The 16,759-nt window shown below is 48.4% G+C and overlaps 1 protein-coding gene across 1 annotated transcript in view; it reads left to right on the top strand.

The window, feature by feature from the left end:
- The window catches only part of ap5s1 (adaptor related protein complex 5 subunit sigma 1), a gene marked incomplete at its 5' end in the record, with an annotated part of 5,439 nt that extends 341 nt beyond the window's left edge, over window positions 1–5,098 (top strand). The window contains 3 exon segments of the mRNA XM_080513087.1: window positions 4–69; window positions 71–247; window positions 3,676–5,098. Of these exon segments, the coding sequence (XP_080369213.1) occupies window positions 4–69; window positions 71–247; window positions 3,676–3,804 (372 nt within the window). The 3' untranslated portion in view covers window positions 3,805–5,098.
- Between the last annotated feature and the right edge of the window lie 11,661 nt (window positions 5,099–16,759).

Here is a 16,759-nt window from a genome sequence, read left to right as displayed (position 1 = left end):
CCGCTAGCGGAGGCCGTCCCGGGCGAGGAGGCCCCGGTCCTGCAGGAGGCCGATGTGGGCGTGGCGCGGGCTGCGAGCTGGAGACCCCTTCGCCCAGGAGATGAGCGCTGTGTGGCTTGGCGTCCAGAGCCTGGGCTTCACGCTGGTCTGCCAGCCCCACGAGAACCTGCTGCTGGCCCAGGGGACCCTGAGGACCCTGACCCGGCTCTGCCTGGACCACTTGCACCTGCTGGGCCCAGGCAGCGAGGTGTGTCCCAACACGCTGTTTTCTCCCCGGGGGTCTTGACCCTTGTAGTACACATGCCAGGCCTTTAGGGGTGCTGTGACTCACCAAACACCAGAAACGCAGAAGAAGACGGAGCACATAGACATTTAGAAGTAGAGTCCTGCTCATAGACTTCTAGTTCTCTAGGTCTATGCTCTTGCCCCTCCTGCTACTAGCATCAGTAGCTCCTGGAGCTTGTAGTCCCTGATTGTTGTGGTCATTAGATTACGTCATCCTTCTCCCACAGAGGATGGTCTTTGCCGTCCACACCTCACAGCCGAGTCGGGGTTTTACAATTGACCCGATTCTGGGATCCGTGTTTCAACAACCCCAGGTTTCGGGGTTAAAAGCTCCGCCTGCTCACGGTGTTCTGGTGTGGACGGGCTGTTTCACACTTTAACAACAGAAACTTTACATCCTCCTGCTGCTGCCACTCAGTACGCCCTCTGGTGGTGTAAAGTTGTATTACACCACCACTGGTAGCCTCTGGCAAACGGCTGATCTTGTTTATTATTAAGACTCCTGTGTTGTCTCGTGTAGTCGATTACTTTCAGTTTTACTGAATTACATTAAATGACATTAAAAAGTACAATCTGTAATATTCAAAGGATAATTACCACGTGTTTCTACAAAAAGGCATGAATTTAACCCATGAGGATGTGTGTTCTCTCCGTCAGGCTGAGATTAAACTCCAGTTTGGTGAACTGGAATATCAGCAGATTAGATCTTGAATATAGATCCGTGTTCAAAAATGATTTTCATGTTATGAGAACTTGAGCTGAAGTATCTTAATGATAAAGTTTGCATTTAATTAGTTATTTGGTTTAAACGTTTTCTTCTGGTTGTCATCCCCCGGAGAGCGAGCAGCAGATAGACGATCGGCTTAAAAAACTAAAACCTTTAAACATCAGGCTGTGGTGGAGCGGTGGGACACATTTGAGCTCACAAACCCCCAAGCAGGAAAACTCCGGGTCTTGTGGAGTTTATATGTTTGACCTTCAATGTTCATCTCAGTGGTGCAACGGCTTCCTTTTTTCATCCAAACACAAACCTGCTGAAACACTGAGCGTCTTTTCTGGGTCTTCTGGGGGTCTTCTCTGTGTCTTCTCTGTGTCTTCTCTGTGTCTTCTCTGTGTCTTCTCTGTGTCTTCTCTGTGTCTTCTCGGCGTCTTCTCGGCATCTTCTCTGTGTCTTGTCTGTGTCTTGTCTGTGTCTTGTCTGTGTCTTGTCTGTGTCTTCTGTGTGTCTTCTCAGCATCATCTCGGCGTCTTCGTTGGGGCTTCTCTGGGTCTTTGTTGGGTCTTTGTTGGGTCTTTGTTGGGTCTTTGTTGGGTCTTCGTTGGGGCTTCTCTGGGTCTTTGTGGTGGTCTTCTCTGGGGCTTCTCTGGGTCTTTGTTGGGTCTTCTCTGGGGCTTCTCTGGGTCTTCTCTGGGGCTTCGTTGGGTCTTCTCTGGGTCTTCTCTGGGTCTTCTCTGGGTCTTCTCTGGGGCTTCTCTGGGTCTTCTCTGGGGCTTCGTTGGGTCGTCTCTGGGTCGTCTCTGGGGCTTCTCAGCATCTTCTTGGTTCACTTGGGAGTTTCTATGCTGGAAAAGAAGGAGAAACAATATTTTCAACATTTGAGAAAAGAGACAGTTTCCAGCAGATGGTGTTGGTTCATCTGGACCTTGAGATGGATCACGAGTCTGTTTCAGCGCTACGTCAAATTGTCTAGAACATCCAGAACCTCTGGAGCCTTCAGAAACTCCAGAACATCCTGAACCTCCATAATGTCCAGAAAGTCCAGAACCTCTGGAACCTCCAGAATGTCCAGAACATTCAGAATCTCTGCTACCTCCAGAATGTCCAGAACGTCCTGAACCTCTAAAACGTCCAAAATGTCCTCCAGACCTGGAACCTCCAGACTACTTTGCCGTTCATCACGGCTCAGTGTCTTTCATGCGGAGAAAAACGTTAAAAGTGTGTTTCCTGTTTGGATCCGGGGAGAGACGAGTCTCTGCTTGTCGCTGTCGGCTGGTTGGTTGAACATTATGAACAGATTTCTAATTGGAGTGTTTGGACTATTTTACTTTGAGCCTTGAAGGATGAATGAGGTGATATTCAGCAGATTCCAGTTCACCAGCCGGTCCTACCCCCCCCCCCCCCCCCCCCCCCCCCACTGCTCCAGGTTCTTGGCCTCCGTGGTGCCACTTTGTCCCCAAAACACGAGGAAACGTCGGCCACACGGCTGCTCGCCTAACAAGTAGTTTCATTCCCATGAAAACATTTGGACTGGTACTTTCCAGCTGCTGCTTCCTGATAGACAACGAAGGGTTTGTGTGTTTAAAAGCCTCGTTAACGCGAACGATTAACAGAACAAGAGCCGACTGCTGCTGCGTGTTCTGCAAATGACAATAAAAACACAATTCATCAGGGATGCAGCTGCTCACAGTCCATCTGGAGGGTGGGATCACTCTTTTTCTAACTGATTTCCATTTCCACCGCACCGCAACGTTTCCACTGATCTGCTGTGGTTTTATTCTTCCAGCTCCTCCTGCTTGGCTTTAAAGTCTGGACCTTGTGTTTCTGTTCTCTTCATTAGAGCAGGAGTTTTGTATTATCTACGTTGTCGTTTCGTAGCAGCTGCTGCTAAACCTTTACTTTGAACAGAGGATTTCTCTCTTGTTTGGCTTCGCTGAAAAGTTTCACCAGGGGATTGCTGACGAGGAGCTGAGGAGAAAGTTCTGGAGGTTCTTTTTCACTTTTAGAAAGTTTAGGTTCTGTTTCCACGACGTTTCAGGTGAAAACACACGCTTTCGTGTTTACACAGCAATATTTACAAAATGTCTGTTTCCGCAGCAACACTGAAAACGATGTAGCTTTATTGAGCTCTAAACAGGAACACTGGGAGGACATTCTAGTGGACAGACCACCAAGTTGGATTGTAATTATGGTGACTGTCAAAATAAAATTACCAAGTTGGATTGTTATTATGGTGACTGTCGAAATAAAACTACCAAGTTGGATTGTTATTATGGTGACTGTCAAAATAAAATTACCAAGTTGGATTGTTATTATGGTGACTGTCGAAATAAAACTACCAAGTTGGATTGTTATTATGGTGACTGTCAAAATAAAAGTACCAAGTTGGATTGTTATTAAGGTGACTGTCAAAATAAAAGTACCAAGTTGGATTGTTTTTATGGTGACTGTCAAAATAAAAGTACCAAGTTGGATTGTTATTATGGTGACTGTCAAAATAAAAGTACCAAGTTGGATTGGCTGGACCGTGTGTGTGTGTGTGTGTGTGTGTGTGTGTGTGTGTGTGTGTGTGTGTGTGTGTGTGTGTGTGTGTGTGTGTGTGTGTGTGTGTGTGTGTGTGTGTGGACATAAAGGGGACATTTTGACGTGAGTGTGTCCATCTCTCCGTTCAGGTTCTGCTGAGGAGCGACCGGATCGACGTCCTGCTGAGCCGCCTGCTTCCTCATGGTCAGCTCCTCTTCCTCAACCACCGCTTCGCTCAGAGCCTGGAGAAGGAGGTGTCGGCCTACGTGTCCAAATGAAGCGGAGTGGCTGTCTGCGTCAGGAGGAGGAGGAGGAAGAATGGACTGATGTGTAAACACATGCTGGGGTAATATCTCCTCCAGCCTCTTGCAGTTCACTGTTTACTGTGTGGGAGGCGTCACTTCAAATCCTGTTTGTCGAAATGAAGAGTGTAAAGAAAAATGTGTCAGGTTACCGAGTGAAGAGGCCGGCGGAGCCTGCTGATGTTTACCTGATTCCACTCTGAAATGTCAGCGAGCCAGCGAGCGACCTCCAGCGGTCTCCAGTGACCTCCAGTGATCATCAGCGACCTCCAGTGACCTCCACCCGCTGCAGGGGGTTCCGGGTGGGCGGAGCTCTGTGTCATTGTGTTTGGAGGTGCCTCTGGACTGAGCTCACCTTCAGAAGGAGTGGAGGACAGCGAAATGTTTCTTTCAAAATAAAGTGTGAATCATCTCATGGTAACAAAGTGCAGCGGCAGAAGCGACGGAGAACCAAGTCAGATGAGTTTCATTTCACTTTGAAACTCAAACTGATGGATGAATAACTAATTTCCTGTGAACATCTGCTGTACCCCCAGCTCCTCCTCACAGAAACACCAATTCTTCCTTATTTATCACGTCTGTCTGGCTGGAGCCCAAAGTGGAACCAGGATGGAGGTTTGGTAGGATGCCAGGATCCCTTTGATCTCCTCTTCCTCCATGAAAACTAAAACTCATTTTCCACTCACCCGGGGCGCAGGCTTTGAAAGTCAAAGACGCTGCGCATTTCCCCACAAAACAAAGAAGTTTTAACACCACAAAACACACAAAAGTCATCTCTCAAACTCCCAAACAACCGGGGAAAATCACCTGACATTAAAGTGAAAACAGGAAGTTCTCCTGTATGACCAGCAGAGGGCGCCGCTAACTGCAGGACTGGGTGGAAATCACGTCTGAAAACTAAAAATTCAACAAAGTTTGATGCATAATGTTAAATGTTCCACCCTGGGTTAAACACAATGACATTGCTTTTATGTTACAAAGATAAAAGAAAAGTAATGAAAGAGTTCTTTAATGGATTTAAATAAAGACGCATGCAGAATTGTAAAAGTCCAACAGTTTTATTTTTGTCATGGGTTCAGAAATTCTCTTCTTTCACCAAGTGTATCACACAAACATTCAGATACCTATAAAAAAAAGAAAAAAGGACAGTTTTCAGTCTTTCTATTGTTTCCGTGGAAACAACACATTTTGAGAACTTTGTTGTGTAAATGTGAAACTTTTCAAGTGAAGAAAATAAAAGATGCGTTTTCACTTGAAACATTGCCGTGGTAATGGGGTCTCCAGATGGAAAGTAACTCCTCGCCTGGAGTCGAACCCGGGATCGTCTCACTTGGAGGAGGGGGCTCTAACCACTGCACAGCAAACAGCTCTTACAAAAAAAGACAAAATAAAAAAAAAACCTCAGTCGTCCACTCATGAATTTCTCTTTACGCTCCTCAAGTTTCTCTCCACTGAAAAATGTGTTTTTCTGGTTGTTGGAGTGTTTGACCTCTGAGGTGAGGGAAGATGTATGAGCAGAGTTCAGCACCAGAGGCAGTTTCCTCTTTTATCTGTGGAGAGAAAGTCTACACACACACACACACAAAATGTTGGCTGCATTTTTGATTCTGTGGATGAATTCTTACATCAAAACTATTGGAATACCTTTTTTCATTCTTGATTTTCCTGATTTAAAAAAAAAATGCAACATTTGTATTTTTCATATAAATATCAGTGAAGATTTTAAAGAGGAATTTTAAACTGTTTGATTAAACCTTCATGTGGGATTCAAACCTTCACACTCTTTAGTCTGCGGGATGCATTTTTTTTTTTGTCTTAATGCAATCAACTCTCATCAGCTCCTATTATATTCTGTTTTTTTTATCACTACTTTAATTTCATAAAACCTAATTAGAGGATGTGTGAATTCATCACCCACACCCAGACATTCAGCTTCATTAACTTCCGTGTATTTTCTGTTGCACTAATGGCGGCATGGAGGCTGACGGTGCAGCTCCTGTCCACCAGGGGGCAGTGTGTCCCCTGATATGAGCAGAGCTACACTGTTTCTGCTTACCAGGGAGAAAACGGTGACACTCAAACAGGTGTGCGTGTGTGCGTGTGTGCGTGTGTGTGTGTGTGCGCGCGCGCGCGCCAGGATTGAAGGCAGGATTAAAAAGTAAAAGTACACATACTTGAAGTATACTCACTACTATACAGTGAGTTGAAGGTTGAAGTAAGACTGGAAGGAAAAGAGTGTCTGGATAAAACCAACAAACAGGAGAACACGGTGTTCTCTGCTTTGTGTGTCTGTGTGTGTCTAGTGTTGTCTCATTGGTGCAGTGGTTAGGGTCCTCAATTTACAAACAGGAGGTTGTGGGTTCAAGTCCAGCTGGAGGCATATGTGGAGTTTCCAAGTGTTTTCTGGTTTCCTCCTGAAAAATACCTCTACTGGTAACTGATTATGCTGAATTCATCCTGTGGTGGACTGGTGGCCTGACCAAAGGTCAAAGGTCAAACTGGTCCTCCACCAGCCCTCCACCCTTCACTGGCCCTGCACCATCTGTCCACCGACCCTACACTGACCCTCTACCCTCCACCAGCCCTGCACCATCTTTCCACTGACCCTCCCCAAGGCCTCCACCCTCCACCAGCCTCCATCAAAAGCTTTAGTCAGTGAGTTGGCAGAGTGGCCATTGAACTCCTGAGTTTCAGGATTTTCCTCTTAATATGTGGCTCCTGCCTCATTAGACGCCACTCCATGACTATTGTTCGGCTCACGGCCAGAGCGCTGTAGAGAAATGTGCTCAGCTCCAGCAGGAGCTACAATATGAATTTCAATGCTGGTTGACGACTTATTCACTTTAGCCTCCGTCAGGGCATGCGGCGTGAAAATACCTGAACGCCACGGCTCCCATTCATATACATTAGGCGTCATTTCTATTCCCTTTCATGCGTTCATCTGCAGAATTTCTAATATCCATCTCGTCCCGAAGCGGAGTGGAGTTTCTATTGGAGTGGAAGTCGAGGAATACTCAGTGCTCACAGATAAACGACACTTTCAGAAGGCGTCATAGCAAATGTGTGTGATCCGTGAAGGAGGCACGATGCATGTTTCAGCTGCAGCGTGCAGACGCTTGCATGCTCAACTCCAATTCATTCTGTGATTGTAATCAGAATTTAGTTGTTGGCAATTTGCCATAATTATACACAACAACACATCCGTGCACCAACACGTTCGCCTCCCACACTTCCCCACATCACACGGGAGAAATGTTCCCTCTTAGCATCTTAAATCGCGTTACATTTTCAATTTCAAGCCTTTCATTTCAGTTTATTTTCTCCACATTTTCCCTGAAAAAAGGTTTCTCTCCGCATTCGGTCCAAAGAGCCTGAAGCGTCTGCTGCCAGGAGGTTCAGTCTGTCAGTGTCACGCTCTCTCAGCTCCTCAAACAACTAATCATTGGAAATATAAGTCAATTATTTCCTAATTAAGTTCCCGTGCAGCAGGATTCCTCTGTAGGTTTTACGATCAGCGAAGAAACAATCAGCCTGACGGAGGCGATGGCGAGCAGACGAGTGCTGCTTTGCTTTGTTCTGCCTCCTCTAATTGATTTGTTGTTGTGTAAACAAGCTAAGTGACGAAGAGGTCTGGACTGGTGAAGGCCACATGCTGGTGCTTCAGTACGACTCGGAGGTGATCAGGAGACAAACGTGACATTATTATCGTCCCTCGTTACTGAAATCAGCCGCCCATCTTCCACGTCGCTGCATCAGTCCGGCTGAATGACGGCTGGCAGGACGCTGTGGGGACAGACACCATGATGCTGTGGGGATAGAGACCAAGATGCTGTGGGGACAGAGACCAAGATGCTGTGGGGACAGAGACCAAGATGCTGTGGGGAAAGAGACCAAGATGCTGTGGGGACAGAGACCAAGATGCTGTGGGGAAAGAGACCAAGATGCTGTGGGGACAGAAACCAGGACGCTGTGGGGACAGAGACCAAGATGCTGTGGGGACAGAGACCAGGACGCTGTGGGGACAGAGACCAAGATGCTATTGGGACAGAGACCAAGATGCTGTGTGGACAGAGACCAGAGACCAGGGCACTGTGGGGATAGAGACCAGGACGCTGTGGAGACAGAGACCTGGATGCTGTGGGGACAGAGACCAGGACACTGTGGGGATAGAGACCAGGATGCTGAAGGACAAAATACCAGGATTATGCAGAAACAGAGACCAGGACACTGCAGGGACAGAGACTAAAGACCAGGATGCTGCAGGAACAGAGATCAGGACACTGCAGGGTCATAGACCAGGACACTGCGGGGACAGAGACCAGGATGCTGTGGGGACAGAGACCAAGATGCTGTGGGGATAGAGACCAGGACGCTGTGGGGACAGAGACCAAGATGCTGTGGGGACAGAGACCAGGACACTGTGGGGACAGAGACCAAGATGCTGTGGGGATAGAGACCAGGACGCTGTGGGGACAGAGACCAAGATGCTGTGGGGACAGAGACCAGGATGCTGTGGGGACAGAGACCAGGACGCTGTGGGGACAGAGACCAAGATGCTATTGGGACAGAGACCAAGATGCTGTGTGGACAGAGACCAGAGACCAGGACACTGTGGGGATAGAGACCAGGACACTGTGGGGATAGAGACCAGGATGCTGCAGGACAAAACACCAGGATTATGCAGAAACAGAGACCAAGATGCTGTGGGGACAGAGACCAGGACACTGTGGGGACAGAGACCAAGATGCTGTGGGGATAGAGACCAGGACGCTGTGGGGACAGAGACCAAGATGCTGTGGGGACAGAGACCAGGACGCTGTGGGGACAGAGACCAAGATGCTATTGGGACAGAGACCAAGATGCTGTGTGGACAGAGACCAGAGACCGGGACACTGTGGGGATAGAGACCAGAACACTGTGGGGACAGAGACCAGGACACTGTGGGGACAGAGACTAAAGACCAGGATGCTGCAGGACAAAACACCAGGATTATGCAGAAACAGAGACCAGGACACTGCAGGGACAGAGACTAAAGACCAGGATGCTGCAGGAACAGAGACCAGGACACTGCAGGGCCATAGACCAGGACACTGCGGGGACAGAGACCAGGATGCTGCAGGAACAGAGACAGGACACTGCGGGGACAGAGACCAGGACACTGCTGGGACAGAGACCAGAGAAAACCCTCAAGAAGAACATACAAACAGGCTGGTTTGCCATTTAAAGTCTTCATGGTATGGTTCATGTCCAGACTCTGTGGACATCACTGTGGACCATCGTCCATCGCGGACGGTTCAGATGGTTCAGACGGTTCAGATGGTTCATACGGAGGTTTCGGGGCTGCAGGGGGAAACTGGAGCAGCGGGAAGAAACTCTGCTCAGGTAGAACGTCACAAGACTCAAACGGTTGTCTCTATTGTCATTTCCCTATGATGCAGGAACATTCCTGCCACTTTATTACCTGCATGTGCTCATAAATTGTAACTTTAACAGTAATTAAGGTAATTGTTGAGAGGTTATAGCTTGTCTGTGATAAAAAAAAAAGAAAAAAAAAAGCACATAGTCGTGGATAATAACTCCAGCGGCTCTGTGCAAATGTGATCATATCCTGCACGAAGTACCAGCGGTAAAATGTTACAACCATCTCAATAAATTTACATCCGAGCGCGGCTGACTCTTTTATGGTAAAATTACAGTGCGGGTGCATCGCACTGTATTTTACTGAGGCCTTGAGGGTTTAATGGGTCGTACCCCTTTTATCACCCCAACAGCTTCCCCCGTCTCCTCCCCGCTCGTCAGCCGGCCTGTCCAGGGGAGGACGGGACGAACAGCTTGGCTGCGGAGGCTGGAGGAGGTCAGCGGTGCGAGGACCGACCGGGCTCTGGATGCCTTCTGTCCTCCAGGTGAGATTGACCACCCGGACCCAGAAGGTCCTACTGTGGGACAGTGGTTCTGAAAAGGCCTGGTTTCCACACAGCACGGTGCGGCCCCACCACGGAGAGTACGTTTAAAATGTTGGCGGGGTCGTGGAGCGACTTGCGCAATGACGCGACGTGACGTCGTCACACGACAGTAAACGAGTCGGGAGGCGGAGCCACAGCTCAGGAGGCGGTGCCTCGATTCTCTGTGACAGAGCTTAAACGTTCTTATTGTGAACAGCAGCGTCCAGCTCCTGCTGAAGCTCCGCCTCCCCTGTTACTGAGAGGAGTGTCTGCACCTCGTCTGAACACCAGGGGGCAGTGTAGCGCCATGTTTAAATATACCCAGTTAACAACCAGTGAGCACAAAGTATGAGAACAACAATGGAGGGTTTTTATATTTGAATACTGCTGCTTGTCCAGAGTGTAGCTCTGCTACGGTCGTCATTATTTATAATCTTTTGAAATCTTATGGCCTGACCTTCCCAAAATCCTCCAATTGACTAAAAATCTTGGTCAGTAAAGTTTAATGAAAATATATGAATATTCATAATATCTTAAAGGCCCTGAAGTTTGCTTAATTGATGTAATTTATTCGCTCTTCGCCAGGTGCATCATGGCTCTTGTGCATCAAGGAGCTCCAGTCTCATATTTTTCTATCTATATTAGAATAGCCGCAATCAAAACTAAAACTTGCAGTACTCACATGGATTTCTAAGAAGTTGACAGTAGTGCAGTGATGAAGTTGACACAGTCAGCATGTGAGTCCAGCGTTGCTTCTCTCAGTCAAAGACTTGGTTGGCAGTTGTTCAACGTCTCCAGGATGACCCCAACAACCAGAAAACGGTTTTCGCCGTCAACCCAAGACGACGTTTGTGCTGCTAAATTACCTTCTGAACAATAAGTTATGGATTGTTTTCTGTTCCTCCTCCTGCAACTCAAGGAGCCTGTAAGACCCTTCCTGTAAGGAACGTTGATGAATTCTGGAACGGGGGCAAGAACACCCACAAGACATAATCAAGAAGGTTGAACAACTTTATATAGAATGGCAACCAAAGGAGGCCAAAAAGAAATGATGACCACAGAACTCGCAGCTTCATTGGAGAGGCGTGTCCATTGGGCAAGGACCACCCTAAGCTCCGCCTCCTGGAACCGTACTGATGTGCTTGCTACCTCAACGGAGGGGGTACTTCCGGTAACATCTGTAACTTTTGTCTGTTGCGCCTTCATGAAAACCCATCTGGTATTGGGTACCGGCGCATACTGCGTAGTGGAAACAAGGCTTAACGGGATAGCGGGTCTCCTCTGGGGGGCGCCACAGAGCATGCTAACGTTGTCCCAACCAGAGTTTTAACTTTGAAGAAATCGTTGGTGGTTTAAACTGTTATTAATTAATATTTGAGGTTAGCTGGATGTCGACTCAAGCGGAGCAATGCTACAGGAACGAATCAAACATGCTTCAAATCCAGCAACGATTTCAAGTGAAAACAGGAAACTTTGTTGTTGTTTGGGTCGTTGTGGTCAGAGCCACTGACGATGAAACATCAGCAGACATTAAGAACAATCTTTGCACCCAACTGCAGCAACCAGTTGCACGACGTATGTCGCTGTGTAAACGTGAAACTTTCCTGAAACGGTGCGTTTTCACTTGAAACGTCGCAAATGCAACGTACTTCTGCCTGCAGACGTCACCATGTGATTCTGTTTGGTGCGGTTTAGTTCTGTTTAATTCTTTTTGGTTCTATTTGGTTCTTTTTGGTTCTGTTTGGTTTTGTTTGGTTCTGTCCGGAGCAGACGACAGTTGACTTCTTGTGTTGTTATTCTTATTTTTGCTGATAATAAAGGAGGTTTGACTAAATTAAATGAGCTGCTATTCCAAAGCAATGAGATTTAAAAAAAAGTCCAAATAGATAAATAAAGCTGCGGAGCAAACTGGAGCACCTTTCATCTCACACGTCATTTAACATTTAATTAAGTCGTTTCACATCTCGGAGTTAATTGTAGAAATGACTAATGGAGCTTTTTAAATTCTACCCGCAGCGCTTTTAAATGACTGACGGACATTTTTAGTGGTTTTGAATACGAACACATCATCACAATGTAGACTGACTTAAGACTCATCAACCACAGACCTGCACAGCCTGGGTCAGGTGTCGGGGGTCACGGGTCAGGGGGTCAGGGGTCGGGGTCAGGGGGTCGGGGTCCATTCTCTGTAAAAGTCTGATCTTTATAATCTTCATGTCAGAGGATCATTTCTCATGTCTTCATTCTGCCACATGAAGCCGAAGTGCATAAACAAACAAGCAATGCTCACTTTACTAAAACATGAATTTTGTGAGCGTCTCCACATTTCGGCATTGACGCCAGTTTCCTGCGTGCAGAGCTGCAGCTTCCAGCCCGGCGCCGAGGGCGCGTGACGGCCCTGAGAGGGGAAGTGCTGAGCAAAAGTGCCTCATTACCACTGCTTTCCAAATTAAATGGAGGAGATGTATTATTCATCTGTGGAGAGTCCCCTAGCGAGAGAGGCCCAGCAGGAAAACAGGAAGTGTGGGAGCGTCTCTCTCTGCCAAGCCACTTAGCAACGGGTTGCTACTGTGGCTCTGCGGCGGGACCCAGGAGAAGCTGGGCGGCTCGCGTTTGCTCAGATAAATAACAGGATGTCCAGGAGGCCTTATTAAATCAGGTCCCCTCTCCTTGTGCCTGATAATGGCCTCTTGTCGGGAGACGCTGTCGTCTTTACCGGCCAATTCCGCTGCCATTTAAAGCACAAACATGCAGCAGCGCGACTTGGCATCCAGATGGAAGTAAGTCGATGTTTGACTTCAGAGCAGCGCCGCCACGATTCGCCTGTTTGGAGGTCAAACCTGAGAGGGAACCTTCACTCCGCAACCATTTCAAGTGAAGACACAGAACTTTCCCTCGTGTTTTGGGTCCGTTCACACGACAGTGGTGCCCCAGCCACTGAAAACACCACTTTTTGAAAACGGATCCCAATGTGGAACTTTTAGAAAATACTCAGAGTCCATAGAAACAGGGAAAAACTTTGCTGTCTGGAAATTCTCAGGGCTTGTTGATGGTGCATGAGCACCGCAGTTGTAGTAGCTAGTAGTTCTGCACATGCTCAGTAGAGACAATCAGAACAAAATTCCCCCTCTGGTGTCATGACTCCCAGCACATGTTCTCCTGGACTTGGTACTTTTATTTTGATAGCCACAGTAATAACAATCCAACTTGGTAGTTTTATTTTGATAGTCACTGAAATAACAGTCTAACTTGGTAGTTTTATTTTGACATTCACCATAATAACAGTCTAACTTGGTAGTTTTATTTTGACAGTCAACATAATAACAATCCAACTTGGTGGTTTTATTTTGACCGTCACCGTAATAACAATGTAACTTGGTGGTCTGTCCATTAGAATGTCTGTGTTCCACCTTGTCTAGAGCTCGTTGTTCTGTGTGTGTGTGTGTGTGTGTGTGTGTGTGTGTGTGTGTGTGTGTGTGTGTGTGTGTGTGTGTGTGTGTGTGTGTGTGTGTGTGTGTGTGTGTGTGTTTCATTACTAAAACAAACAACATCACCAGCTAGTGGACCAACATGAAAACATCGTTTTCAGAATGTTCTAGTATAAATGTGAAACTTTCCTGAAATGAAAATACTAAACGTTGTGTTTTCACTGTTAACTGTTGTGATGTAAACGAGGCCTGAGGCTCCAGCTGCTGCAGCTGCTGCAGCTCTACCCGGAGCTCTAATGGATCCGCATCACGCTGGAAACATCAGATTAATCACAAAAGCTACATTATTTGCAGCGGGAGCTGGACTTCAGGTGAGACACTGATGAAGGTGTACGTTTGGAGACTCATTGCTGTGATATGAATCCACTCTGTCACCTGATTTCTCCCTGATAAATAATTGGAACAGACATCATCTCCCTCAGGTGGAGATGATGCAGATCAATGAAAACACGCCGCAGGCTGTAAACAATGGAAATCAATCACACCACCGAGTGCCAGAGAACCGGCCTCTCAGTAGAACGTGTGGCTGGTGTTTGTGAGGCTTCATGGTGACAACCTGCAGGAGCAGGAGCAGGAGCAGGAGCAGGAGCAGGAGCAGGAGCAGGAGCAGGAGCAGGAGCAGGAGCAGGAGCAGGAGCAGGAGCAGGTCTGAGTGGACAGATTTCCGATGTGGACACAGCCTCGCTGGAGAAGCATTGTAAATATGAATATGTGTGTGTTTTACGGATGAACACTCCATTTCTGTGACTATAACAGCTCATCCCCGGCTGTGCCGCGGACCGAAGCGCTTGTTGTGCACAACAATTAGAGGAAGCAATTAGAGGAGGCAACTAGAGGAGGCAACTAGAGGAGGCAATTAGAGGAGGCAATTAGAGGAGGCAATTAGAGGAGGCAGGAAGTGGGTGACGTGTGACGCCGGGGATGAGCTGCCGTTGCTCAGCAGCGTCACTCTGGACAGCGTCACTCTGGACAGCATCACTCTGGACAGTATCACTCTGGACAGCATCACTCTGGACAGCTCACTCTGGACAGTATCACTCTGGACAGTATCACTCTGGACAGCGTCACTCTGGACAGCATCACTCTGGACAGTATCACTCTGGACAGCGTCACTCTGGACAGCTCACTCTGGACAGTATCACTCTGGACAGCATCACTCTGGACAGTATCACTCTGGACAGCGTCACTCTGGACAGCTCACTCTGGACAGTATCACTCTGGACAGCATCACTCTGGACAGTATCACTCTGGACAGCTCACTCTGGACAGCGTCACTCTGGACAGTATCACTCTGGACAGCGTCACTCTGGACAGCTCACTCTGGACAGTATCACTCTGGACAGCTCACTCTGGACAGTATCACTCTGGACAGCATCACTCTGGACAGCTCACTCTGGACAGTATCACTCTGGACAGTATCACTCTGGACAGCGTCACTCTGGACAGCATCACTCTGGACAGTATCACTCTGGACAGCGTCACTCTGGACAGCTCACTCTGGACAGTATCACTCTGGACAGCATCACTCTGGACAGTATCACTCTGGACAGCGTCACTCTGGACAGCTCACTCTGGACAGTATCACTCTGGACAGCATCACTCTGGACAGTATCACTCTGGACAGCTCACTCTGGACAGCGTCACTCTGGACAGTATCACTCTGGACAGCATCACTCTGGACAGCTCGAAATGGACAGCGCCACTCTGGACAGTATCACTCTGGACAGTGTCACTCTGGACAGTGTCACTCTGGACAGCATCACTCTGGACAGCACCACTCTGGACAGTATCACTCTGGACAGCTCGAACTGGACAGCGCCACTCTGGACAGCATCAGTCTGGACAGTATCACTCTGGACAGCACCACTCTGGACAGCATCACTCTGGACAGCTCGAACTGGACAGCGCCACTCTGGACAGCGTCAATCTGGAGAGTATCACTCTGGACATTGTCACTCTGGACGCATCACTCTGGACAGTGTCACTCTGGACGCATCACTCTCGACAGTATCACTCTGGACAGCGCCACTCTGGACAGCATCACTCTTGACAGCATCACTCTGGACAGCTTGAACTGGACAGCACCACTCTGGACAGTATCACTCTGGACAGCATCACACTGGACACTGTCACTCTGGACAGTATCACTCTGGACAGCATCACTCTGGACAGCTCGAAATGGACAGCGCCACTCTGGGCAGTATCACTCTGGACAGTGTCACTCTGGACAGCATCACTCTGGACAGCACCACTCTGGACAGTATCAGTCTGGACAGTATCACTCTGGACAGCACCACTCTGGACAGTATCACTCTGGACAGCTCGAAATGGACAGCGCCACTCTGGACAGTATCACTCTGGACAGTGTCACTCTGGACAGCACCACTCTGGACAGCGTCACTCTGGACAGCACCACCCTGGACAGCTCGAACTGAACAGCGCCACTCTGGACAATGCCACTCTGGATAGTATCACTCTGGACAGCTCGAACTGGACAGCGCCACTCTGGACATGCCACTCTGGACAGTATCACTCTGGACAGCGCCACTCTGGACAGTATCACTCTGGACAGCATCACTCTGGACAGCTCGAAATAGACAGCGCCACTCTGGACAGCACCACTCTGGACAGCATCACACTAGACATTGTCACGCTGGACAGTATCACTCTGGACAGTGTCACTCTGGACAGTATCACTCTGGACAGTATTACTCTGGACAGTATCACTCTGGACAGTATCACTCTGGACAGCGTCACTCTGGACAGCATCACTCTGGACAGTATCACTCTGGACAGCGTCACTCTGGACAGCTCACTCTGGACAGTATCACTCTGGACAGCATCACTCTGGACAGTATCACTCTGGACAGCGTCACTCTGGACAGCTCACTCTGGACAGTATCACTCTGGACAGCATCACTCTGGACAGTATCACTCTGGACAGCTCACTCTGGACAGCGTCACTCTGGACAGTATCACTCTGGACAGCATCACTCTGGACAGCTCGAAATGGACAGCGCCACTCTGGACAGTATCACTCTGGACAGTGTCACTCTGGACAGTGTCACTCTGGACAGCATCACTCTGGACAGCACCACTCTGGACAGTATCACTCTGGACAGCTCGAACTGGACAGCGCCACTCTGGACAGCATCAGTCTGGACAGTATCACTCTGGACAGCACCACTCTGGACAGCATCACTCTGGACAGCTCGAACTGGACAGCGCCACTCTGGACAGCGTCAATCTGGACAGCTCGAACTGGACAGCGCCACTCTGGACAGCGTCAATCTGGAGAGTATCACTCTGGACATTGTCACTCTGGACGCATCACTCTGGACAGTGTCACTCTGGACGCATCACTCTCGACAGTATCACTCTGGACAGCGCCACTCTGGACAGCATCACTCTTGACAGCATCACTCTGGACAGCTTGAACTGGACAGCACCACTCTGGACAGTATCACTCTGGACAGCATCACACTGGACACTGTCACTCTG

This window comes from Blennius ocellaris (assembly GCF_963422515.1).
Source record: "Blennius ocellaris genome assembly, chromosome: 17".
NCBI lineage: Eukaryota > Metazoa > Chordata > Actinopteri > Blenniiformes > Blenniidae > Blennius > Blennius ocellaris.
This window is presented reverse-complemented; position numbering and strand designations above follow the sequence as displayed.